This window comes from Lissotriton vulgaris, chromosome 11 (assembly GCF_964263255.1).
Source record: "Lissotriton vulgaris chromosome 11, aLisVul1.2, whole genome shotgun sequence".
NCBI lineage: Eukaryota > Metazoa > Chordata > Amphibia > Caudata > Salamandridae > Lissotriton > Lissotriton vulgaris.
This window is the reverse complement of record NC_141699.1, coordinates 958161109-958189031: the sequence shown is the minus strand read 5'-3', so window position 1 is coordinate 958189031 and position 27923 is coordinate 958161109. Positions and strand designations below refer to the sequence as shown.

Genomic DNA, 27923 nt, shown 5'->3' with positions numbered 1-27923 from the left:
TATCAGTCTCCCCTTCCTTTACTCCGCCAACCCCCCTCACTCCTCCTCTTCCAATTCATCCTCACACCCGCCATATCACAATACTCCTCACCCAGATTCCCCTTCCTTTCCTCCCCCACCCCCTCATTCCTCCTCTCCCAACGCATCCTCACACCCTCTGAATCACACTACCCCCCACCAATACACTCTTCCCATTTCCCCCACCTCACTCCTACACTACTTTGCAACTGTACCTCCCTTCTATCTCCAAACTCCTCATCCCCAGTGGTCTCATCTCCTCCCTACCCCGCCATGCCACTCCTTTTCCCCTTCAACTACAGCCCTCCCTGCTCTCCTGCCTGCATCGGCTCATCTCCTCCTCAGAACAGGCCCCCTGCCTGCATCTGCTCACTGCCTCCTCGGAACAGATCATCCTCTGCAGCTAACTCCGAACCCGCCTTGTCCTCCTCCCCCACACACCCAATTTCCCCCTTCACTCATCTCAAACTCCCTTCGCAACATCGAACATAACCTCTCCACTCTTACCAGAGATCTCTCTCGTCTAGGAACGATTTCTACAACGGAAAATCCAGCGACCACCCTCCCCGTTGAAACACCGCTAGCTCTGGTCAAATTAACCCCACCACCTCCAAACCGAGGAAAACAACTCCCTTGCTTTGCAGGGCTCCGAGACCACTCCGCTCATCTTGCACCCTGTCCCACTGGGAGATTTCTGCCCTTCAAAATTCCTACCCTCCCTACTCACCCACCGTGAACACGCCTCCCCCCTTCTCAAGCATCCCCGTCATTTTGGGAACTAGTCGTATTCCCCTCTCACTTGTCTCACCTAGACCCACTCCTCATCTCACCTCCATCCATGCCCTCCCTTCTCCCAAACCGACTCCCAAACCCCTCTCCTGCATACTTGTTAACTGCCGCTCAGCTGCCAGACATGCCTTAGAAATCTCCGAAACCATCCTTGGCGAATCCATCGACATTGCGTTGCTTACAGAATCCTGGCTTAATGACCACTCTACAAGCATTCTAGACCTACTCTCACCCCCGGGCTACTCCATCAATAGGAAAGATAGACCCATTTGAAAAGGAGGTGGTGAAGCTATCATCTTCAAAGACGAACTACAGCTCTCCCTTATCAATAACGCCGAATTTGCCTCATTTGAATACCTTGTAACCGAACTCAAAATACAGGGCTCCCACTCCATCCGCCTTCACAATATATATAATCCGCCAAGAAATCACTACCCATTCATTGATGACCTATCTAACCTCCTTACCCAATCCTCAATTTCCAAATCTAAAAACATCTTCCTGGGAGACTTTAACCTCCATTGGAATGATACCAAAGACCCCTCAATCTCCCTCCTCTCCGACCTTCTCGAAATTAATGACCTCAAAAAAATCTGTCAGTCACCAACCCATTCCAAAGGAGCCACCCTTGAGGCTATCATTACCTGCAAGGATTTAGCCCTCCTATCTAATATCATTCCCATTGACTGGTCCGACAATCACCTTATCCTGTTCTCCATAACTACCTCTACCTCCCCCCTCCTACCAAAACTATTAAACCCATGAAACTGATCAGAAATCTCAGTCATATCCCTCCCGACTTACTTGAATCCAAACTACATTCCCAACTTCTCGCTATCCCTCCCTCCCTTAACACTAATGAACTAACCGAACAATATAACAAAGCAGTCACTGATACCCTCGACCTTCTAGCCCCTCTTAAACTCAAAAAACAAAGAAATATCCCCTCCAAATCATGGTTTAACACAGAGCTAAATAATGAAAGACGCAGACTCAGAATGACGGAAAGATTATGGAGACAGCACCCCTCTCCTAACCTGGCCCGCCTCAGACTTGCTAGATCGTCCTACAAAAAACGCATCTTTAGTCAAAAAACGTCCTTCTTCAGAACACAACTAGATCGAGCACAGAATAGGCCAAGAGAACTATTCAACATTGTGCGCAATCAAACTGCTTCCGCTCCCCCTGTCCCACTGGCCTCGACGACTAGATGTAAAGAAATAGCTCTATTTTTTTCAGACAAAATTAAACCAATTGAGCAAACCTTCCTCTCTACTGTGATCCCTACTGCCATTCCGAACATCTCTCTTAATATCCCCCCCTCCATCACAACTCCCCCTACACTCACCATTACCTATCACAACTCTGATCTCCCTCACCCCCCTTACCCTCCAATCTCCTGGACTCCAACCATCCTAATCCCCTTCCTAAAAACAATGCCGCATGGCATAACTTCCAGCCAGTCACTGAAAGAGACGTCCTTAACATCATTACCAAACTCAAGCCTTCCTCCCACACCAAAGACCCTCTCCCCTCCAAACTTGTCCAAAAACTTAAACACATTATCGCCCCTTCCTGGACCTCTATTATCAACAGCTCCCTTGCCACCGGCTGTGTCCCCACTTCTTTGCAACTTGGCCAAATCACCCCCATTATCAAAAATCCTTTGGCAGACCCGAACTACCTCAATACCCTTCGTCCCATCTCCAACCTTCCCCTGCTCTCTAAAGCCCTGGAAAAATGTGTACTTCTCCAACTAGAGAGACACATTGAACACTTTAACTTACTAGACCCCTTCCAATCTGGCTTTAGGAAAGGATGCAGCACTGAAACCGCCATGCTAAACATTGTTGACGACATCCACCACTCACCTGATCTCTCTGCGGCATTTAATACTGTTAACCACTCTGCTCTACTCAATGTTCTTAGAGATTGATTCGGCCTGAATGGTACGACACACAAATGGTTCGTCTCATACCTACAACACCATTCTCAACAAATCAAAGTCAAAATTGCTTATCTAACCCTACCTCCTTCTCCTTAGGAGTTCCACAAGGATCCATCCTCTCTCCCTCTCCCTTTAACCTTTTCATGGAACCCCTCACACTCATTCTTAAACAAGCCGGGATAAACTACCATCTTTACGCCGATGACACCCAGCTCTATTATAAGATTAAAACTCATGCTGACATCCTTCACCTCAACACTCTCATCAAGATTCAAGCCTGGTTCCACATTAACCACCTCAAACTCTACCCTAAAAAAACTGAAATTATTATTTTTTCCCCTAAAAATTATCAGCTCCCCATCCAGAATTGGATCCCAGACCTCAATGCCCTCAACTGCTCTTTATCTTTGTCCTCCTCAGTCAAATCACTAGGGATCTCCCTTAACAACCCCCTAACCCTCAAGGTACACATCAACAATTCTGCCAAAGGTGCCCTCTTCACTCTCCACCACCTTAAGAAAATTAAGCCCTTCATCCCTATTGATGATTTCAAACTAGCAGTCCAATCCCTTGTTCTTTCTTGCATCGACTATGGCAATGCCATTCTCACTGGAATTCCCAAGATCCACCTAGCACCTCTTAAATCTTTGCTTTACCTTGCAGCTAGGCTTACCACAGACTGCAAGCGATTCGACCACATCTCCCCTGCTCTTAAAACCCTTAAATGGCTCCCCATTGAAGGTAGGTCCACTTACAAAACAGCCTGCATTACACACAAAATTATCCATCAGAACACTCCGATCTACCTCGCTAACAAACTCACTAAAGCCGGCTACTCCCGTTCCTTGAGAAGTACTAACACCCTCCTTCTTATGGATGTACGTTGTTACAACGCATGCTTTTACCACGCATGCCTTTAAACGCAGGTTTTTCAACGCAAGTCGTTACAACGACTTGCATTGGGGGGTGCTGGATAGTGAATAGTTTAATTTACTATTCCAACTCTAGTCCCCGTGGACAGTAGGGAAGGTGTTGGATAGTAAATTAAACTATTACCTATCCGAGAGCGCCCCCCAGCGCAAGTCGTTGTAATGACTTGCGTTGAAAAGGTACTGCGTGGTAAAAGTTGCGTCGTAAAGGATGTTTCCCTCTTCTTATCCCCCCCTTTTAAAAGAAACCACTCAGTCACGATCCTTTTCCGGCAACGCTCCTTGCATTTGGAATGCCGTTGCAATTGACCTTCGCTGCAACCCTTCCTTCTCTAGCTTCAAAAAAGAACTCAAACTACATCTCCTCAATAAATATTGAGGACCCTAATCCCCATCTGTTCTTCTCCACCTGCCACATCTGTCCGACCCTAGATGCATCCGCCCTCTCTTTATCAGCCTTACTCGCCCTTCCTCCTCGTCACTTCCCCATCCCTGTTTACCACCTTCACTTTTCCTTGCACCCCGCCTTCCCTTGTCCACCCTCAGCCCTCATCCCCTCCAACCCCACCCACTTCTGTCCCTCCCTCTCTCTGCCTTACCATCCTAACTGTCCACTAACCTCCCAATCCTGAATCTGCAATTTTTCCGGCTCTCTATTCAATTTGTGCCTTATGATATTTTTGATTATCACTTCTTTCTCATTTTGGTGTGCTTATTTCCCATATTTATCACTTTCAAATCTGTCATGCGGAGACTTATATGATATATACACACTGGTGCTATGTATGTTCCCTGTCTTATTGACCTTCTTGTCTAAATAAAAAATGTTAAGCGCTCTGATACACCTGGGTCCAGACAGCGCTATATAAAACCTCTAATATAAAATAAATAAATAAAATACCCATCAGCAAGACTTCATTTGCCAGACAAAAAGAGGTATTAAGATAGATTCCCTCTACATTTAACATCCTTGCCCACTTCTCTTGGCATTGCTCTATATCATCGGGCACCACCCCTATCAAATCAGAATAGAACAAACCAATGGGCGTTTTTTCCCCCCATCTTCTCAATTAAAGGATATTTACTAAACTGATACTCTAGACCCGAGCCTAGAGCATTCAAAAAGCTGCGAATTTGCAGATATTTCAAAAATTCATGCTTTGGCAAGTCGTATTGCGTTTGTAACTCTGTAAAGGGGGGCAATTGTCCATCCGGACTTAGATCTCCTAAGCGATTAATTCCCTTCTGACGCCATCTCAATACCGAAAGATCAGAGGGAGTAAGCCGGCAGCTTCAAGTGGAGTATAGGCGTTTAAATTCGGAAAGCCCAAATACAGTTTTACCCACCTCCAGACTGAATAAGCAGATTTAAGAATTTTAAATTTCGTTTTTTTTAAAGTAACTTGGTTCCAATATTTTGACAAAACCACCGTTGGCCTCTTCTCCCAGCCCAAGCTAAAAAATCGAGGGGCTATGGCAGGGCCGGCACCTGACCCTATCCCCCGCAACCAAAGGACAAATAAATTGTAAAACTGCCGCCCAATAATAAAAACAGGAAGTACGGTATACCCCAGCTGCCATGAGTTCTAGGCAGGACCATCTTTTATACCCCCTTCTCTGCCTTTTATAACCCCACACAAATCTCAAAGAAATTCTCTCCAATCTTTTAAAACATGATACTGGGAATTCGAGCGGAATAGTTTTGAAAATATAAAGAAATTTTGGCAACACAAGCATCTTTGAAACATTCAACATTCCATGCAAAGATAAGTAAGTGGTGTAATCTCTCGAGCATTGCATTCACTTTATGAAGTACAGGATTCATATTTATTTCTGGGATCTTATTAATTGGTGAAGATATCTTAATTCCCAAGTAAGTGGCTTCCGAAACAATATTTAAACCATCAGGCGGGTTACCACCGATACATAAGGTCTGTGTTTTGGATAGATTTAGCTTGTAGCCCCAAAAAAGCCCAAACTTTGTTGCCAGATCATCAATTGTTGGCAGAGCGGAGACCAGGTCGCTGGTGATGACATCATCTGCATAAGCCAAAGCTCTTTACTCAGTATCACAGAGTTTAACTGGCTGGATGTCGATAGATTGGTTTAATTTGGACAAAAAAAAAATCAATGTATAGGGCGAATAATAAAGGGGAGCAGGGGCACCCCTGTTGTGTACCTCGGCTGATTGTGAATAAACCCGATTCTATACCTGCCAAGCGTATGCAAGCAGTGGGGAGCTGATTAAGAGATTTCAAAGCTTGAAGTATCCCCGGTCCAAACCCCTTCAACCGTAAGACCTCCCACATATATGGCCAGGACACCCTTGTGAGAAGTTGGCCCGATATGCAACGTTCGCTATTCTAGCGACCGCTATGTATCGTTCCAACGACCCTTATGGTGTTTGGTTGTAAGTCAACCTATAGACCAGCTATCCTAGTAGCGTGGATACGAGCAGTCTAAGGCTAAAGACTCGAGAGGGCGCGTTAAGCCAGCTGTTTACCACACATGTACCCCTTGAACACCCAGTGAAAGGACACCACACAAGTGTTATGAAAATAAACAGTATATTTATTAAGAATCACAACAGCCCTGTACTCTTTATGAGGACAGGGTACTAAGCACAAACCAAATCTCTTTAGTAAATACTTCAAGTGCACAGTTTAAAACAAGTGTCCGGGGACACGGAAAGGTTAAGGCAAGTCGGAAGCGAGGGACTCGGGACCCTAGAGTAAGGAGGCTATGCAGGCACCGAAGTGCCGAGTTACCTAGCCACGAGGGCTGCGGCTGCAAGTCTTACAGGCGTCGGGGTCTTTGCTGACGAGCCAGGAGCCGGAAGAAAAGGAGTTGCTGGCCGGCGACCAGTGATGAATAGTTCGTAGAGATCCAAGCCTGGATCGGAGATTGATGAAACCTGAAAGCAGAGGGGACCAAGTTCGTACTACTAGCCAGTAGTCAGAGGGTACCAGGAAGGCACCGGTTGGCCGTCACCTCGACCAGGTGAGTGGGCGACGCTAGGCTCTGCAGTCTCTCGGACCAGGAGGCGTTGTCGGCGACCACGGTGGAGGTGCGAGCTGTCCCACGACGGATGTCGCTGTCGGCGTCTTGAGTGGACCAGGAGGGTCCGGGGTGCTTCTCGAAAAGATGGAAGCAAGGGCCAGTCTGGAGCAACCAGACCGGCAGTGTTGATTCTCGGATGTCGTCACAGAAGGACACGAGCCAGCGGCTAGTGACCAGACAACGTGCTGAGCAGCGAGCACAAGGGCCCCACGCAGATCGTGGAGATGCTGGGAGACTGCACTTCGGTGCTGGAGCGACTCAGGGTCGGGGTTTCTCGGACCCCAGAGCACTCACCAGAGAGTTACCTCGATGGTCGTGCTGGTTTTTAAGAGCGTGCAGGTTCTGATGATGGCCGGTCCCTCGAGGTCTCGTCGCACCCACAGATCACAGCTGAGCTGATGACGTGGGTAGAGGTCAGAGGTGCCAGGGAAGCCGGTTCTCGTCGAGCTGGGCCGTCGGATTCCTTGAGGAAGGACTTACAGCAAACCGCAGAGTTCTTAGATGGTGCCCGCTGATGCAGGGTGACTACTCCTTAGCCACAAGGGAGAAATCTTGAGAAGAGTCTTGAAGGTCCTTTCGTAGAAAGTAGTTCTTGATTCAAAGATGATCTAATTTGGAAGGGTCCCCGCTCCGGCCTTTATCCTAAAGAAAGGGGTGGGTACATGACTAGGTCCTGCCCTAAGGGTGGGACCAGGAAGGGGGGTAGTTACACCCCTCTCCCCTGCCGGACTTTCCCCAGGCCAGGGCTGTCGCCCCTGGAACTGGTTCTAACCGGCAGATGCGTAGTGAGCACCGGGGTGCCACTCCGCAGTCACCTTCTCGCAAAAGCCCTACCTACCCAGAATACACAAACCCTGTCTGGGACGGTGCGAACACCGCCCTTGACAGGAAACCCTTTGTCCAAGTGCTCCTCGCTGGAAGGACTCCCAGCAGCAGGAGGTCAGACTCGTGTCTGTGGTGGCAGCATCCATTTTGTGGAGCTGAGGCTTTCGTTAACTTTAACCGGGGTTCACAGTTACGTACATGTCGTGTCCCTCTAGAAGGGCGGAATGCTAACCTCGTCGCCAGAGTTGGTGAGAGGGCAGCATCCCGATTCGTATGACACCTTACTCGACATGTCTTGATAACGCGACACCGAAGTTACCGATATGGTACGCGTTATCATGGAACAGCCATTGGGTCTTGATTCCGCAAGCTGCAACCGGGCTCGGCTCGGGCCAGAGCTTAGTTCACACGAGCCCATGCACTCTGCCTTCAGGATTGTCAAGGCCTGCCATAGGAGTGACTGATAGGAACTCGGGTGTCCATTGGAGGGTTAGATATAGGGCTACTATATCTAAAGCAAAGGGTGATTACACGACTTTGCCCCAGCTGTCATGCAGCCAGTTGTGTCAGATTTAGGAGGCCAGCCAGGGGTGGCATAATACATGCTGCAGCCCCTGGCGGCCCTGGGTACACCTATGCCCTGGGTTACAGGGTCTGATAAGGTGGCCCAGTACCAATTGGTAAATGCACCTAGGGCACATATCGTAATTTAGAGAGAGAACAGCCAGGCTGTGGGTCTGATTGGCAGGCCCACAGCCAGAGAAAGTCGTAAACCAGTGAAACAAAAGCAAAAAATCTGGGTGATCATAGGATTGCAGACCCTAACCCTGTTGAATGCCTTCTCGGCATCCAACAGGGTGATTCCGATGGTAATCTTTGTAGTTTCTGCCCAATCCGTCAGAGCTATCACACGCCAGATATGATCGGTAGTGTCACGGCCGGGGATAAACCCATGCTGGAATTGTGAGACCAAAGTGGAAATTATCCTCGATAAACGCACAGCTAAAATTTTAGCATTTTTTTTTACTGTTGACGTTAATTAACGAGACGGGTCTGTAGGATGATGGTGAAAGAGGAGGTTTATCTTTTTTTTTAAAACCATGATGATAGATTTCCACCAAGACTGGGGGTTTCGTGGGGTTGGGGGAAAAGTTCCTTTTTGTGATGACAGAAAAGTCACTAATATTTGTTCTTTCAAAACTGACCGAAAAGTTCTAAAGAATTCCAGCGGAATCCCATCAGGTCCCACAGCATTACCGACAGCAAGAGATATTATTGCTGCCTCCACTTCCTCCCAGGTAATTTCAACATCTAGCTCTTCCTTTTTATCAGCTGTTAATTTAGAGATCGCACTATCCGCGCAGAACGCTGCAACTTTCCCTTCTATATCCCAGACATCCTCATTCGTATATAATGGACTATAGTATCTGCCAAAGACCTCTAAAACTTCTGCGGGCCTTGCATAAATTTGCCCTAGCTCATCCTGGATAGAATCAATCCTCTTGGTCACCTCCTTCTGTTGTAATCTTTTAGCTAATAGCCGGCCAGAGTTCTCCCCCACCTCGTAGAGCTCAGACCTGTGTACGGTCATTTGAGCAGCAAGCTTAGTAGCTAAGTTTTGATTTACCCTCATTTTTTGGACAGCAAGATCGCTCAGAATTTGTTCACAATCTTGACCGCTGCAAACTACCTGCATAAAATTGATTTCCAGGGACCGTAACTTGTTAGTCTCGTCAGCTAATTCTGCCCTTAGTCTGTGTTGTTTATTAAATGGAGTAACTTAGGGTTTCTCCACGCACTCCAGACTTGAACGCATCCCAAACCATGCATGCTGAAGCAGACCCGGAATGAATTTCGAAAAAGTCGACTATCCACTTGGACATTTGTTCACAGTACCCAGGATCAACTAATAGTTGTCGCTCAAATGTCCAAGATTTTACAGGGGACCTATGCAAGGTTTCTAGTTCTCATTTGATCGGATTGTGATTGGAAATTATTTTAGGTTGGATATCCATCCTAGCATTGGTTGGTAACTCTACTGTTATAAAAAAAATAATCTAGCCGTACATGCTTTTAGTGAGGGTCTGAATAAAAGGTATGCCCTGGGGCACCCAATCCTTTCAACGACCAGACATCTACTAATCCAAACTCCTGGAGTAGTCCCCTAGGAGCTTTGAAAACTTTATTTTTCTTCCCGTTATAGCTGTAATCACCCAGTATATCTGCATTTCCTCCTACGTGAAGGTTGAAATCCCCACATAGGATTAAAGGAGATGGCCAAGTAGCAAGCTCTATACTATGGTCGTTCAGAATGTCAGGGTCATCAGAATTGGGACCGTATGATGAGAAGATATTCACAAGGCCCTCTATCCTCAACTCAATAATCACCTACCGACCATAAGAGTCTGCTTTGACGCGCTTGCATTCGCCCCACCCAAATTTCTTCAAAATGGCAAGTCCTCTTGTAGTCGATCCTTGCCGTGTACAAAACACAAGTTCCAGACCCAGATCTCTTAACCACCCCCTATTATTCCATGTGATATGTGTTTCCTGGACACACAACAATTCAACCCTCATTGTTTTCAAAATCTGAGCCATGATCCCTCTTTTTTTCCTGTTATTTAAGCCACATACGTTCCAAGAACAGACAGCAAATGTACCCATCTTTAAATACAAATTGTTTTATCATATCTGAAAAGCTCCACCGTTGCCATCCTGACACACTGCTTGATACTATAAGCTCAAATGAAAAAAAAGCTACAATACTAGGTTTCCTCATCCCCACCTTAGTAGCATTCAAGTGCAAAAACCCCACCATTCTGTTCCTTGCCCAGCACCCCCACTCCCCCCCAAGCATCCCCCACCCACTTCCACCCCCTGCCCCCCCCCCCCCCCCACCCATTGACCCACCCATATGAGGCAAAGGGACTGAATAGTCCATAGTGGTGATTGAGAGAGAGGTTAAAGTGCCCCCCCCCCAATCGGTCCCCCACTTCTCCCTGGTTAACGGAAGAGAAGAAAAAGAAAACAAGGATAGAAGCAATGTAAGGCCTATTTCTCACTCAATTGTGCCCAAAAATCCTTATCGGAGTTAAAAAATCGTGTTTTTTTCCTTGTAGATAATCTTAAGCTTGGAGGGATTTAATAAAAAAGTGTGTATCCCCTTCGCCTGAAACGACGGAATAAATTGGCGCAGATGCCATCTTTGCTGGACGGTAGCCTGACAATAGTCTGGGGGCACGAAGAAGTCGCAGCCCTTTGCTCACCTCTTGCGGTCCGGTCGTGCTAACTGATATAAGCGTTCACAGAGTAAAAAAAGGATTTAAGCAAATCATTATTGCCCTAGGTTTAGCCTCAGGCCCCCTAGCACCACCCCGTAGCTGAAAAGGAAATCTATGGGCCCTTAGGAGCTCAAGCTCCCATTTCCACTCAGTCAGTTCAGGAAAAGCTTCTGCACACATATCAATTACAAATTGACGAATGTCTTTCCCTTCTAATCCCTCTGGCACACCTAGTGTGCGTAAATTGTTCCGCCTTGATCTATTTTTTAAGTCAGTTAGTTTCCAGTTTATGTTGTCTCGAATGGAATGAAGGGAAGAAACATCTGCTTTCTGTTGAACAAGTTCATCCTCCCTTAAAGAGATTCGACCCTCAGCTTCTCCAACCCTCACCGATAGGTCCGTACAAGACTTGGCAACCCGCTGCACCATGTTCTGTACTTTGGGGACTGCACCCTGCAGTCGCAAGCTTTCTGCCTTTGTCTCGTCACGGTGTGACATGATGGCCTGATATATAGTGTCTAGAGTGACAGCGTTGTCGGTTTCTCCATAATTCACACCAGGGCCCCCTCTACTTTCGTTCTGCACATCAAGCTGTAGTAAGGTAGGGCAGGCCAAGATAGGTGATCCATCATTACTTATTATCCGCCTAGGCAATGCATCAGGCGAATTTTTTGTCTCCTGTACTTTCCGTACAGTACTTCTGTCTCCTGAGAGGGATGGACTGTTCTCCGCTTCATCAAGAGGAGCAGAGCTAGTTAAACTTCCATCATCGGCCCAGTCACCATCAACACTCTCAATCTCAGAAGTATTGGAGACATCAGACATTGAAAAAAAAATTCTGCCTGAATCCCCTGAATCCATCTCAACAGTCACTTCGCCGACAGTCACACTCGCATGCAGGGTATCGGCTAGGGTCTCGCTGGAAAGAACTGGGGATAAACCAATTTGGATATCCACTCTACCCTGATTTACCATTTGAGGATAAACCGTATTCAGATCGTTACCGGCAGGATTCTGTTTGTCGCCGAGGATGCGCCCTGGTTTGCCACAGATGTTTTCGAAATAATTGGTGCTGCACTTCATGAACCAGAAGAGCTACCGCTGTGCAAGACTGCTACCGCCATTTGCGCTGTTTCAGATGCCTTTGTTTTGCCCACTGTTTTTTTTTAAAGATCAAGGGGATCGTTACATTTGTACCTGCCGCTTCCACCGACTGCAAGGCCACCGATGTCAAAGCCGTATATTACTGCGTTTTTTCAGGCATGTCAATACCCCCATCCGCCAGCCTCGTAGGCGTGTGAACGCTGGTTTGAGGGACTGGTTTGAGGGACTTGAGTGGCCGCGGATGCTACTGCTGGTGTAGGCCCCGCCGCTGCTGCATGAGTCTTCGGGCCCTTGGAGGAGGCGTTGGTGCTGGCGTTCTTGGGACCCATCCTGGCTGCACTATTGCAGTCCAGAATTTCGTTCGACCCTTGTGTTGGCTGAACGGCTGCCGCAGCTCTCGCTTCCCAGCGCCGAAGGCTGAGCGCGGATCCAGCGAAGTGATAGAAACAGCTGCCGGCAGAATGCAGGTAATATCGACGTTTCAATATGAACTGCAGCAACCTCAGCATCCCGGAAAAGTTAATCGGTGCTTACTACCCGCATCGGCAACATCCAAGGAAGCAGGGGGGAGGAAGGCGGAGAGCACTCATGTCCTGCCTCACTCTGACACAGTTGTGTCCGCCATCTTGCCTCTGTCGCTCGGATTGTTGCATTTTCTTAAAGAAAGTTTGTATAATGTTGTAGTTAAAGTCCTTTCCAGTGTTGCTGTTCGATCATCACTCAAGATGCACATAGAGCTCCTCGTCGTTCATCCCTTTTGGCGCTTTAGTTTGGAGTCTGATGATTAGACAGAATTCTGTTTGTCTCAGTTTTTTTTCGTCTAATCCGGCTTTACCATAAAGATTCCGTAGTATGTCATAGCCTTCCAATTACTGTTTTGGCAAGATGCCATGTGTTTGGCTGTGGCATATGACATATCTTTATTTTTCACTGCCCTTATGTGTTCTAATATTCTCTTTTTCAGCATGCATGTGGTGCTCCTGATGTACTGCATTTTACATTCGCATTCAATAATGTACACCACATATGTGGACGTGCATGTTATTCTTTATTGTATTGTCATCGTCTTGCCATTGGGTTCTTTAATGCTGTTTTTGTTTTGTCCGATCATACAGGCCTTACATATATCGCATTTTTTAAAACCCTTTTGTTGATCAATCAACCAATTGCTTCTTTTTTTATGTGCTTTCATTTGAAATGGCTTTTTATTAAATGATCTCTTAACGAATCCGTTTTTCTGTAGCTGATCATTGGACCATCTCCTAGCATTTTCCCAATGTCTGGATCCCCAGATATGAGATGCTAATATTTTCTGATCTTCGTTGCAATGATGCCACTCTCTTTGCTGTATGTTGTTATGAACCGTGGGGGGTCTTGTTCTTCTTTCGTTTTTTTGACCTTTGGATTTAATAGTTCAGTTCTCGATTTCTGTGCGGCTCGTCTTTTGCTTTTCTCTAGACTTCTTTCATTATAGCCTCTTGTCTTCAATCTGGTCATGGTTTCCTCTATTTTTTCTTCAGCATCTTTTTCCTTTGAGCAATTTCGCTTCATGCGAATATTCGCCGTAAGGTATGCTGGCAATCAGTGGTTGGGGATGGAAGCTGGAGCTGTGCAGTATACGGTTAGTAGATGTTTTCTTTCGAAATAGATTTGAATTAATTATTTTGTTCTCAATATAGACTTAAGCCTAAAAAATCTATTTTTTTCTTGCTTGCTTGTGGGCATATGTGAAATCCAAGCCCACTTCATTCTGACAGAGTTTGAGGTAGTAGCAAATAAAATCCTGCAGTGTTCCATTCCAGATTAAAAACAAATCATCTATGTACCGGACCCATAGAATTATTTTGTCTAGGTCAGTCTGATTGGCTGGATCCCAAGCGATTATCTTCTCCCACCAGCCCATCGCTATATTCGCGTAATTTGGTGAAAAAGAGATGCCCGTTGCAGTACCACATTCTTGTTTGTACAATTGGTGGTTAAACAGAAAAACATTATTAGTAAAACATAATTTGATCATCTCAAGAAGCATGCATGTGTGTTGGAGTTCACGGATGTTTCGTTCTCTGAGAAAGTAGTTACATGCATTCTGTCCGATTTAGTGTCTGATCAATGTGTACAACGACACTACATCAATTGTCACCAGTAGCAAAAATTCTTCATTCCATGTGATGTCGTTCAAAATTCTGGGAAAGACCCCCGTAACTTTGATATACAAGATCATATTTTTGGCAATTGGGGCTAGATATCAACGTATTGCGAGGCATTTTCGTAGAGACTGTCACATGAGGAAACAATAGGTCAACCCGGTGGATCAATCAGTGTTTTTTATGGAGTTTGGGTAGGAAATAAATCGTAGGGATCACTGGAAAATCTTTTGATAAAAACTTGAGTTCATCATCATTTAGTAATCCTTTATTGCGCCATTCCTGTAAGAACCCATTTAGTTGTAATGTCATTTTGTTGATAGGATTGCTATCCAATTTGCAGTAGTTCTTTGAATCATTTAATTGGCGCATGGCTTCATTGACAAAGTCCTGGGTGTCCCGCAGGACTATGTTGCACCCCCCCTTATCCGCAGGTTTAATTTGTCAGATTCTCTCTTCTGGATACATTCCATATGTTGGAGATTTTTCCAATATCTTCAAGGATTACTTCAGAGAATAAGTCAAATTTATTACCTGGGGATAATCTTGAACAAAATCTTGATTTCCGTTTCAAGCCACTTCCTACTCTTTTGTCAGTTCTTACATCTAACTGTTCTATCAGTTGGATTTCCGTTATGTCCTCTGTGTTTGAATCATACATAAGCCCAAAGATGTTTTGAAGATCTGGTATTTCCTCTATTGTCTAGTTGGTATTGTGGCTCATTTGGGTATCGCTCGTGATTTCTGGTGTTTTTGATACTTGGCGAGCATGAATTTTTGCTAGTTTTAGCTTTCATAAGTCAGTCTTGACCTGTGTTTGATCAAAGTGCTTTTCCGGCCTTAGTTGAGAAGGGATGTTTCCTCCTTTGTTACCACGTGTCCGGACAGATTCAGTATGAGATTTTGTATTTGCAGCTTCTTAGAGGGTAGTATCTTCTTTCTTTTTGCTCTTCTTGTTTTTCTGGATTTTATGCAGTTATTTGTTTTCCTCTTCCTTGGTTTTGATTTGAATTCATTGTGCGACCCCTTCCTCGTGACATTGTTTTGTCCAGATTCATGAGTCGCACTTCCTCTAAAAAAAAAAAAAATTTTAAAAAATAAGTGCATGGTGCATTTCCTCTTGTTCGGTCTGTCATTTCATTTTCGCTAACTTCTGATTCACTGGTGTGCCTGTTGGTTGTTGGTAGGGAAAATTATTTTTCAGATTGTCAAAGCGTTTAGCAAACATCAGGATTCTGCCTTAGGCATAGTCCCTTTCATCTCATATATATTCTTTGTTTGCGTTCCTCAATCTCTGTTTCATACTTGTCTTGCGTCCATCTCCTTTCTAAGCTTGGCTATTTCCTCTTTATTTGTTTGTTGTTTATTCATGTCTTCTATTTAATTGATTTTAATGGCGATTCCTCCTATGTCCTTATTTGCGTGCTTTATTAATATGCGCATCATGTTCAACGAACATTCCACATTGTTTTCCACCCATTCATCAATTAGGTCTTTCTTAGTTTCAGTGTGCCTGGGCATTGTAAATCTCCTTAATCCTCTTGGTATATGTCTGATTTCTATGTACATCTCCAAAGAAATATTTCTTCATCTCCAAGTTTTTTTACCCATTTAGTCCCAGTTTTTTTCTAGATCATCAAGAAGATTTCCAAACAAAATATTATAATAGTCTCCAATTTGTGCCTTCCGCCGATAAGCCATTTTTAATACTGGTATAGTATCATGATTAAAAGTCCCTCATAAAAAAAAGTCCCTTGTGGCAGTGTCTTCAAACAGCTCCAAATTTGAATATATTTGAATTGAGATTGTTCATCTATCCCACTTTGTTTAACCAAATCCACAAATTATATACTCTCCGATTTTCTATTATATAAATTACCAATTTTATCAACCCCTGCCATTTCCCATCCTATCGCCATACCATCATCCATTCCTACTGGAAACATTGAGGACCTGCATAATAGGGTATAACTATTATACCTTGGGAATATCAGTACATTTATTACTTTCATCCATACCATCCAGGCAGCTTTTATGCATTTGAATCTGTTTTTTTATATAATAATAGCTAGGTTTTTCCTCAAAAACAGACCAGAGGCTTCATTGCCTATAGCTAGATGATAGATTGAAGGTAAACCATTTTGTCTCCTAGGCCTATCCATTAGGAGAGGTCCCATCCGTTGCAAGATCGCTGCCCAGTAATAAAATAGCAGATTTGAGCCGCACATCCACCTCTGTCTTGTGGAAGTGTCAGAAACTTTAAGGATAGTCTAATTTTTTGATACTGCCATACAAAATTTGAGAACATTGCCTCGATTTTCCAACTAGCTATAACCGGGAGTTCCAAGGGAATAGAAAGGAATAGGTATAGTATTTTTTGACAAAAAGTTCATTTTCAGTACATTAATCCTTCCGACTATAGTTAGCTGAATTTTACCTACCTGTCTAATTCCATACCTATTTCATCCAGCATTTGCTCATGATTATTTGACCATGTCTTATTCAAATCTTCTCCTATCTTAACCCCCAGATATACTGCTGATTCAACTAGACGTTGGTCTTGAATATTACATTGCTTTGAGCAGATTATCTGTGTCTTGCCTTTATTTAGTAGATATTCTGATCTATGTCCAAATTCTCCAGCCATCCTTTAGATTTCTCTGATTGCTACCTCTGGCTCGGACGTAGTGATGGCAATGTCGTCCGCACAGGCCAGTACTTTAGTTTCATAGCAACTAGTTGTTATTGGTTTAATTTTGGGATTAAAGAGTAGCTGTTTAAAATAGATCTAAATAGGTCTAAATAGATGGCAAAAAGAATTGGGGAACATGGGCAACCTTGCCTTGTCCCCCTAGCTACTTTTATGGCTCCTGATGCATTTGCCAGAATTTGTAGTTTGGCTATCGGTCTATAGTACATCGCACAAATGGCTGTAATAATTTGCGGGCCAAACCCTCATTCCAGTAACGCATCCCAAAGAAATTGCCAGGCCACGCGGTCAAAAGCCTTTTCGGCATCTAAAAACCAGCCATTTTTCCCCCTTTGGCCACTGTAATACCCAGTAGCGATATCACCCGTCTAATGTGATCCGTAGTTCCTCGGCCTGGACTAAAGCCATGTTGCCATGGCGATACTAAGTTGGCTATTACTTTCTGCAGCCTGTTTAAAATTTTGAATAAATCTTTGCATCCAAATGTATTAATGCGATGGGACGAATACAAACCAGGTAGCTCTGCTGGTTTCCCTTTTTTTGAGAAAATTATTATATCAGTTTCCTGCCAGGAAAAAGGTGGGATACCCCGATACTGTACATCCAGAAATAAATCGTGTATTAATGGAGCCAGTTCTTGCTGCAACATCGTATAAATTTCAATTGGAATTTTATCAGGGCCCGATGTTTTTTTCAGAAGATAGGGACGCTATTGCAGTTATTATTTCTTCCAGTGTAAATTCCTCTTCCAACTCTAGTTTAATGTTTTCATCAATCTTACTGGAGAACTCTGGGGAAAGCAAGATGGCGGCGGCAGGCTGAGGCAACACTGAGGCACTGCTAACGATGCTAGCACCCTGATCCATTGCAAATCCCCTCTCCGCAAGCTGAGATGCATCCACCACCAACAGAATGCTAAAGGCGATTTTGGATAGTTTACGGGGCTTGCTACAAGAAAATACCTGCCACTGTACTCCTCCTTGCTCCGTGATACTGAGGCAGCAGGAACAGGAGCTGAGATGTAACTGTCGGAGGATATACGGGGCGCGGCAACCTGAGTTTTGCGTGAGCTACTGGTCCACCGCTGCGGTATACAGAGGTAAACTCGCTGGTATGAAGCCGAAGGGTCCAGCGGCGGCAGCGGTTCTGACCCGTGGTAAGGCGGCGGCTGGCTTGCAGAGTCCAGTTGCGGATACATTGGTGGAGGTTTGCGGAACGCCGGGAGGAACTCCGCGGCAACTGGGACGCCGCAGGCAGACTATAATCCGGAAAGAGCCCACTGAGAAAAAAGAAAAATGCGAAACGAACTATCAGCACAAACCTGGCCCGACGATCACAGAACTGTTTTCGGGAGTGAAGAAACCCGATGTGACAGGCAAGTGTCCGCAAGGCGATAAACGGAAGGATCAAGGGCTGACTGGAGACATTTTCCGACCCCGACCCCCCGAGTGTTAACGCCACAGGTAAATTCACATGAACCGGCTCAGGTAGCTTTGGGACAGTTAGAGCAAGATGTGATAGCTGATGTACCCCCAACCCGGAGTGAGCAGATAATGGGGAATGACAGCCCAGTACTTGTAGTGCCTAATAACCTGGGAATTGTAGAGCATACAAAGGCTGTTGAAATCGTGGATAATGCTGTACAAGGCAAGGAACTGGGTCGGCTGAAGAATACTCATGAGACTTCAAGATAACACTATTGCTGTTGATGCTGCGGTGAGACCGGAATTACAGCCTACTAAAGAAACAAGATCGCCGCATGTGGTATGTCCTGCGAATGTTGTAAGGAAGCAGGAACAAAGAAAGGGGGCGATTATTAGCATGGCCGATACAAAAAAGAAAAAATCTAAGGGTAAGGTCAAGCCTAAAAATTGAAATAAGCAACCGCCAGAAAGTATCAAGCAGCGGGGACTAAGAATAATAATCCCACTAAAGTAAGTAATCAACGTCTTGTTGCTGATAAACGACTGGTGACTGATGTAGAGAGGGAAGTGTCTGAACCGTTCTATTCTTTATCCGATGATACAACGTCAGTTGAAGACTCCTCTATGATGCTGAGCTCAAGTGGAGAAGAGAGCGAGTAGGAGAGTAAATCAGTTACTACTGGTCAGTACTCTGCCACAATTAGAAGGAAGGGTAGCCAGACAACTATTTTCTCTGATCTTGAAGGAGGACATGAAACAAGAATTAAATTGGGACTACACGCCCACTAATCAAGTTATTTGAGAAATGGGAGAACGGCTACCTGGACAGGAAAATAGCTTAAATTCAACCATGGACACTATATTGCAATCAGTGTTAGCTCATTGTGAGGATAGTAAACAAGGGACTAGGTGGACACCAACAGCTATATGAGAGATTCAAGGGTCAGTCCGAAAAATTGTTAAAGTATGTGGGGAGATCTCGGATGGGCTTTTGATGCTGGAGACGAGAACAGAAAAACTGGAGACGGACGTCGCGACAGTCCAAGGACAATCCGAATCACATGAGGCAAGATTAGCCGATGTTCAGTGGAAGATGGAAGACCAAGAAAATCGTCAGCGAAGGAACAATTTAAGATTTTTGGGCATTCCAGAAGACAAGGAGGAGGTGAGGGGGGGGGGGGGGTTAGACACATTTGCGCCTCTTTATGGTTGATATATTGGCAAAGGCCTTCCCTAAGGTTACGGGCTGGAACTGGGTGCAAGAAATTCAGAGAGCCCACCGAATTCCATTAATTGCCAAGCAACATAGCAGAACTGATGGTAGACCTAGAGCTGTACTAGTATACTTCGGTAATTATCTTCTTAGGCAGGCTATATTTGAAAAAGCTAGACCCGATAAGAAATGTCAGATAGATGGTCTGGAATTCTTTACACACCCTGATTTTTGCCATGTCACTGTAGAGCGGCGCTGGTGCCTGTGACAGATGATAAATCAGTTTCAAGAGAATGGTATGCAGTCTTATCTTTTGAACCTAGCTAAATTGAAAGTTGTGGTAGGAGATAAATCGCGTTTTTTTACTTCGGAAGTTAAAGCTAAAGAATTCCTAGACTAATTAAATAAGTAATAAGGGAAACTCTATGAATGGACAAATAATACACTGTCTAAGCTCAATACTTGTTAGCTGAGGGCAAAGAGGGTGGGTGTAGGATGTGCGTTATGTTTAACTGTGGATTGATATAATGATTATAACAAATGTTATTGTTGCTGATGTAACGGAAATAAGAGAGGGGGTAATGGATTGGGGATGAGGCCTTGTTTTCATCTTATGCCAGACCTAGGTCTGGAAGCTTCTAAGGGGGAAGGGGGGGGGGGGGGGAGTGCTTGGGGGCAGAGAGGGTGGGAAAGAGGGTTGGGCTTGGGAAGGTATAAAAGGGGGGAGAACAAGCAAGGTAGATAAAAATAAACGAGGGAAAGATGAGCAAATAATTTTTTTAATGGTCAATTTAGATGGTGGACTAATAGATGGGTATGGATAAAATACGGTTTTGTTCGGTAAATGTTGGGAGGGCTGATCAATAGGAAAAAAAGATAGGGTATATGAGATTCTACGGTTCTGGAACCCAGAAATTATATGTTTACAGGAGACTCGCATTTCATGGGCCAATAAAAAATATCTGCAGATAAGGGGCGACAAAACGATAATATGTTAATCACAAACGACAAAGATAAGAGTCGCCGCAATATTTAAGCGTACACTGGCGGATAAATGGGGCAGATGGGCCATTGCTACATTAGAAAAAGAGGGTCACAAAAGTTACTGTTAATGGCTCGAATCAAGACGATCCTAAAATTTGGAGGGACCTAGAGGTTGAGTTGGCAGCTTGGTCAACTCCATTAATAATATGTGGAGATTTCAATATACATCATGGGGTTTTACAACAGGATTCCTCCCAGTATAAAGGCAGGAAACCACAGGTCCACCGGGCGCTAAAAGAGTGTCAAGAAACGCCTGGATTGTCAGATGCCTGGGTACACAAAAATACCTATGATCCCAGATACACACCAAAAATATGTACGCTTAGATTACTTCATGGTTTCCACTTCGATGTTGTAAAGAATGGAAATAAGTAAACCGCCTCAAATTTTTTTTCAGACAACAATCCATTGCTATTGGAAATAGAATGGCAAGATTTAAAAAAGGCCAAAAACGCGACAATGGTCATTTGATTGCAAATTATTAGTAAATGAAGTATTTAAGTGTCATATTAAAAGATGGGCTAAAGAATATTTTATTATGAACAGATATAGCGCCCCAAGGATTATTGTATGGGATGCTTTTAAAACAGGATTACGTGGGGAAGTAATACATTTTGTAGGATATCAGAGGAAACAGCGACGAAATATGGTTAATGTATTAATGACAAAACTTGGCCCAATTAGAGATAATGCACACTGAACCGATTGCACAAGCGGAACAGGAGGCCCTAGGGGAACTGCAGATTAAAATAGCAATTACTAAAGCAGAAATAAATAAACTATTTCAGGTACAGGTTGCTCAGACATACCAGGCACATCAGAAGGAACTGTACGAATATGGGGGAAAGGCAGGAAAATTACTGGCCCTCCGTACTAGGCAGAGAGTGATTAGAAACAATATAATAAAAATACAGAATACTGAGGGTCAGCTTGAGACGACTACGGATAAAATTATAGGAGTTTTTGAGCAGTTTTATCAAAAACTATACCAAGATGACCAGATGGACATACCAAGATGACCAGATGGACATATCTCAATCATTAAGTGAGGTAAGGGACATAGGAATGAGTAATATCGAGGAAAAATGAGACTGACAAGACAAACCTAGGGCTTATGTAGTTCGAAGCTATGTTTTGGAAATATGTCAAGTCTTTGTTTCGATAGATTTTATGAATAACAAATTAACTTGATCCTAGCTCCCGCTGGGATCAGTGAGGTGCAATCAGACTGGTTTAGCATGGTAAACTTTCAAAGTCACAGATTAAATGTAATTTAAACGAAGGGGTATCCTTCCACAACTACCCATCAATTTGACATCATTTCTCTCAACATTTTCGAAAGTGCGACAACAGGACTACAGAAATTCTTATCAACACAATTATTTATTTATACAATGGTTGGTACCTGCATCCCATAACAAATTCCAAGGACTGGTTTGCCAATTGTAAATATGGCTGGGTCAAACCAAGGAGCATCTTCTGCATAAACTGAATTTGGTCCTCCAGATATCACAATTGCCCTGTAAAGAAATTATGTGTGCTGAAATACTTTCATAAAATACATTTAAACAGTAATTGTTTTAGCATAGTACAGCACATTTCCACATTTAAAAACATGGGTACAATTACATATATATACATATTTCTTAATAATAGGAATCCTTTCAATAGCAAATATGGCCATTGTTTTTGATGTTAATAAATTCTGTTCATCGCCTGCCTAAGCACCACACCAAGTGACAAGATTTCAATAGCAATCAAATCTTGTGTTTAAGTTTGCCTCCGCCGCTATTCAAGGGATACAATTCCAACCACCACCTGACAGGATCATAGATCATGTCGGAGGCAGCAACCCTCCCCCAATGCATGGTGGATACATATTTCAAACATTGGCATCTGAAAAACAAAATAAAATTAGACATTCAATCAATGCATAACTGCCAGCATAAGAAGTCAAGCTGAATTTTGCGGAAAGGTATCAAGCACTGAAAGAAAGTAAGAAAGAACACAGGGGGTCAATACAATGGCGGACGGACTTCCGTCTGCCATCGTGCCGGTGCTTGAGACCATCTGCCTGGATTGCGGCAGTCCCGCACACAACATTACGATGCGACTGCCACTGTGGCAGCCGCATCATGTATTTCTGACACTGCAGCACTAGTTGCATTAGATAAAGTCAGATTCATTTTAGGCATTATTTAGGCATGGGAAGATTGTTGTTTGCACAGAATCACAGGATGTTGAGCAGATGCCAGGACTCGAGATTCAAAATCAGTAGCGCCGGCCGTAATGCCACTTCCTCTCCCCATTTTGACTGCTGTCATGCCTCAGGTCTACTTTGAGGCCACAGGAGTGATGATACTGGGGCATACCTCAGTAGCGGTCAATGGTGGGAGTAGCTTCGGGGCGGTGACGTGGGGAGGGGCAGAGTGGGAGGTAGTAAACTATGGATTACGGGGGTTTACAGGCAAGTAAACATATAAATCAATAAAAAAGAATTTCGTTGCGAGCACTGCATCGCATTTGGGGATGCAGTGCGCACAACAAAATTCGTTTTATCTATGTTTACTTACCTGTAATCCTCTTTAAATCCATAGATTACTACCCCCCACCCTGCCCCTCACCCTCCCCACGTCACCGCCCAGCAGTTACTCCCACCACCGACCGCTACTGGGATACCTTAGGGCTTTTTGCAGTGCTGGAATCTGTTATTCCTCTCCCATGGTAAAAACAGCTGCAGCTCTCCCTTTCTGGCCCCAGCCAGACCATTGCCCATGTATACAACAAAGATGGTGACGTACACGATCAAAGAAAATAGAATGCAACTTGCTACCACACATTTTTTGCATTTGCTTGCAAAGCAATACACCAATGCATAATTATATTTCGGCAAATGTAATATTCCAATTGGCAACATTCCCACTCAAAGAAGACAATAAAAAGTGCCATTTGGTTTGGTCATCAAAGAACGTTGTGGGTTTGCAGGTTTGCATAGGGAATGGAACTGGCATAGATAAAAGAATAATGCAAGCTTCTTAAGATCACCGGACAATCTCTCTAAAAGTACTAAATGGTGTACTAGGTGGGTATTTATTTATTTTATTTATTTTGAAAGTTTTATATAGCGCGAACAAGATCTTTGCAGATATCAGAGCGCTTTACATAGAGCTGGAGAGCGCGTAACATCGTGTAACAGACAATTAGACGTAGCAATTGAAGGTAATAACTGGGGAAGGTACATGAGGGAGCATAGTCAAACAGGTAAGTCAATAACGCTAACAGTACTAATAGGTGGAAGCAAAGATGATAATGTAAATCGATAATACAAGTAATGCAAATAGGCAGAGAGATCGAAACAGGTAGTACAGTTCGGTGCAGAGTCTTAAAGAGTCCGAAAAAATATTTCAAGCGAGTTTAGCAATGAGGATAGCTTTTACTTCTTTCTTAAAAAGTGTAGTGGAGGTGATGAGCCTGATTTCGGGAGGGAGTGAGTTCCAGATCCTGGGTGCCATTCCTGAGAATGAGCGTTTGTAGGTTTTTTTCCTTCCGGAATCTTTGATGCTTCAGCAGAATACTGTTTGCGCTTCTGGTGTTTCTAGTGCCGCCAGAAATTGTCAACTTCTGAGTTAAGTAACCGGGTGAGCTCAGGTGTACCGCTTTGTGTGTCATGCATGCGATTTTCAGGTGTATTCTGGCTTCCAGAGGTAACCAGTTCAGGGATTTCAAGTCAGGGGTAATATGTGAGTTCTTTTTTGACCCAGTGAGGAGTCTCGCCGCAGCGTTTAGAGAAGCTCTTAGAGGTGCAGTAGTAGTTAGGGGGAGTCCGCAGAGGGCGATGCTGCCATATTCTATTCGAGGGATGACTAGTGATTGTACTGCAGTTTGGAAGTCTTTGGCTGGAAGGAAGGGTTTAGGTTTCCTCAAGGTATTGATTTGGAAGTTCGCTCCCTTAGTTGCCTTGCTGATATGTTGCGGCATGTTGAGATTAGTGTCAAGTTTTATGCCTAAAGATTTTGCTGAGTCCACGATGGTGGGTTGGACATTGAGTGCGGTTAGATGTTTGAGCCAATTTTGCGTGGTAGCGATCTTCGCTCGAGGTGAGATCAGAAGGAACTCTGTTTTCAGAGCATTGAGTTTGAGGTGATTATCGGCAAGCCAGGATTGAGTGCTTCTGATCGTTGTGTTCAAGAGCACAATGTCTTTGGGGGATTGTAATTTGAGATAGAGTTGGGTGTCATCGGCGTACATGTGGAAGTGAACATTGGATGCTTGTAGCAAAGTGGTGAGAGGTTCCATAACTAGGTTGAACAGAGTTGAGGATAGGGAGGAACCTTGGGGGACGCCTAGCGATACAGGTACTGGCGCCGAGATCAGGTTGTTGCTCTTGAATTTCTGCGATCTGTTGTGTAGAAAGGACGTGAACCACTTGAGAACAGTTCCAGATATACCCATTCTTGTGTTTAATAGTTCGAGTAAATTCTCATGTTTAACGGTGTCGAATGCTGAAGAGAGGTCAAGAAGGATGAGGAGGCAGGTGTCGATTTGATCTAGGATTCGAAGTGCATCGTCCATTATGTGCGTCATAGCAGATTCTAAGTCAAAGTCTCCCACTGGAAGCGCTGTGGCCCAATGGTTAGCTTGCTTTGCTTTCTTTTTTCAACAAGGCATCTAGGGCCTGGTGTATCAAACTGCTTTTACCCATTTTTTGTCTGTGGTAGAAATGAGCTGATACATCAGAGTCCTTTTGTTTTCTGGACCTGAATGAATTGACATTGTAAGGCCTTATCCTCTGATCTCATTAAACTATCTTCTTTTTAAATTGGCCCATTACATCTGGAGGTTTTGGACAATATAATCAGGCTAATGTATCGGTCATATTTGCACAAGCCTGGCAATCTGGATCCAACAGCAGCAATGTCAATCTTCTTGCTTCCTTTAACCAACTGATGACCAAGCAAGGAGTAATATGGTGATCAGCAATAAACCAAGGAAAGGGGAGTGGTGTAAGAGAGAAATAGACACACTAGATATCTTCACTCAGCTGAGCATTTTGTATCCAAGTGTGAGAGCAGGCAGAGACGTAGATCCCTAAAATAAGAAATAACTCATAATACTTAGGGCCCAATTAAGACTATAGCGGTGTTGAAGCGAGCCGCCACGCCACCGTCCTGCTCCCACGCTGCCAAGTCAACTGTCGCCCACCCGCCAGATTACAAGTTTCATCGTCGTCTGGCAGGCGGTCCATTGGTGTTCTGTGGTGGTGCAGTTCTAAGGTCCATTTGAGAGCCTTAGAACTGCAGTGCCGAGGGAACGCCAAAGCCCGTTCCTGCAAGGCATGGACTGTGCAGTCCATGCCGTGCAGTAACAGGGGTGCATGCACACAGGGGGGCACATGTGCCCACCTGCATGCATCTCCATGCACAGGGGCCGCAGTGGGCCACGTAGGACCCATTACTTTACTGACTGCCACACTTTTCATGAAAAGAATGGAGGACTGGAAAGTCGTAATATGCTTGGCGGTGCCGCAGCAGCACGGCCAGCATATTACTGCCCCCAGACCACCACTCCACCGCTGTGGGATCGCGGATCCCCAGCGTCCCCAGTAGTCCCATGGGGTCGAACCGCCAAAGTTGTAATACGGCACCGCCACTGCGAGTTTGGCAGTCCACGGACCGTCAAACTTATAATCAAGCCCTTAATCTTTTAAATTCAAGTAAAATGACCCTAATTTGACATATAACATACTCTATACTTGGTCGCAATCTCTAAACTTCTAACTCTCTGTAAGAGGAAGACACGCTGGGACTTCCTAAAGTAGACAAAAAGGAATCTCCACTATATACGAGAACATGAACTAAATACTTATCTCTACGTTAATATCTACCGTCAATGATTTGTAAATTAAACAACTCTGAATGATTCTTAATGTAACAAGTTCATCAGTTGTAACACAAGGAGAAGACAGGAGTATTGAACCTTCCCTTATGACAACAAGTAATCACCTCCCCATCATATGTACTACCTTAATTTACACATCATGACTAGAAAACACAAACAGGCATGGACAATTGAGAATCCTTCTCTTGTTGAGAAAATAGTGAATGATAGAGTTCATATCCTTTGGAAAGGATAACTCCCGAAAACAAAGCTAAAAAATAGTTAGTTTTTTTGGGGCGGGGGGTTGATTTTTTATTTTACGCAACTGAACAATCAGCCAAATGAATTCTTACATGGTGCATTAACAAAGTTAGAGATCAAACCGTTACAGATATGATCGTTAACATCAAAGCCGCCTCCCCTTCCCTTGGTCAATTGAAAAACAGTGTATGCCAGTGGTAACTGTCGTCATGGTTATGTAGCTGCGTCCTGAACCAGGGAACAGTCTCTGGTAAGTTGAAGGAGAACTCTTTTAAAGCGTTGTGGGGTCAAGTCTCTGTGTCTGAGTCTCCTGTGTCGTGTGTCTGGTGGACTGTTGTGTGTCACCACCCATATCGAACCCAAAGTGTTTTCTCCAGGGGCCTCAGATCCTGTGAAATTTATTGGGTCACCCTCTACTATGATATGTGACCTGCTCGGCCGTCATGTACATATCCATTCCTTTCGTCCATTCCTAGATCACGGTTCGATCCCCGGCTCCAGTGGCAGGGGTCTGCCCAGCACCCTGTGACTCTGGGCAATAGCTTGCTTAAACTTCCCCACGGCCCCCAGCGCCTTGACACCTTCGGGTAATTGTTTGCGCTTTACAAATACTGGACATTTACAATAACCTGCGTCCAGTATGGTAGGAGTGTAGGACATGCCCAGATCGTATGGTAAAAATCGCTTTTGGTGGCGGTGCACATCAGGCATAGTGGTGACTCTGCCCTTCCCATCTTATGCAGTCTATCTCTATCCTAGTATGTTCGGTGCAGTATTTTAAGTGGAGTGAGTCGAAGTCGCGCCTTTATGGTCACTTCCCTGGGGTACATTAATTCCGCCTCCAAATCGATATCTTCCATGGACCCCACCTTGCTTGGAGACCTAGCAACCAATCGGGAATATTGTTATTGATGGTTTTATATGTGAGGACCGCTTTACCGATCAGTTCCTCCTGTAGGAGCCTGCCCTCCAGGGGAGCATATTCCGGGAGTTGCTCACAAGGTATGTTTTCCACTCGCCACGCGTGTCGCAATTGTGCGTACTTAAGGAATTGGGAACCATTCATTTTATATTCTTGCTTAAATTTGGCCCATGTTTTAAGCTCCCCTTCTTTCAACTATGTCCCCTATCGTGGAGATCCCCAGAAGGTCCCAGGTCTCGAACCCTTAGATGTGTGTACTTCCCTAAGCCAAGTCCCTTTCCAAAGCGGTGTGGTTCAGATAATCCGTTTCGTCCAGCCCAAGGTCTTGCTAGTCCTCTTGCTAGTCCTCTTCCATGTCAACCAGGTCACTTGAG

At 44.5% G+C, this 27923-nt stretch overlaps 1 protein-coding gene across 1 annotated transcript in view; it reads right to left on the bottom strand.

Annotated features, from left to right (window-relative positions):
* GMPS (guanosine monophosphate synthase) overlaps nt 1-27923 on the bottom strand; it is a 433428-nt gene that overhangs the window by 335627 nt on the left and 69878 nt on the right. Inside the window, exon 3 of the mRNA XM_086944124.1 lies at nt 21895-22009. Within this exon, the coding sequence (XP_086800250.1) occupies nt 21895-22009 (115 nt within the window). The remainder of the gene's footprint in view (nt 1-21894; nt 22010-27923) is intronic.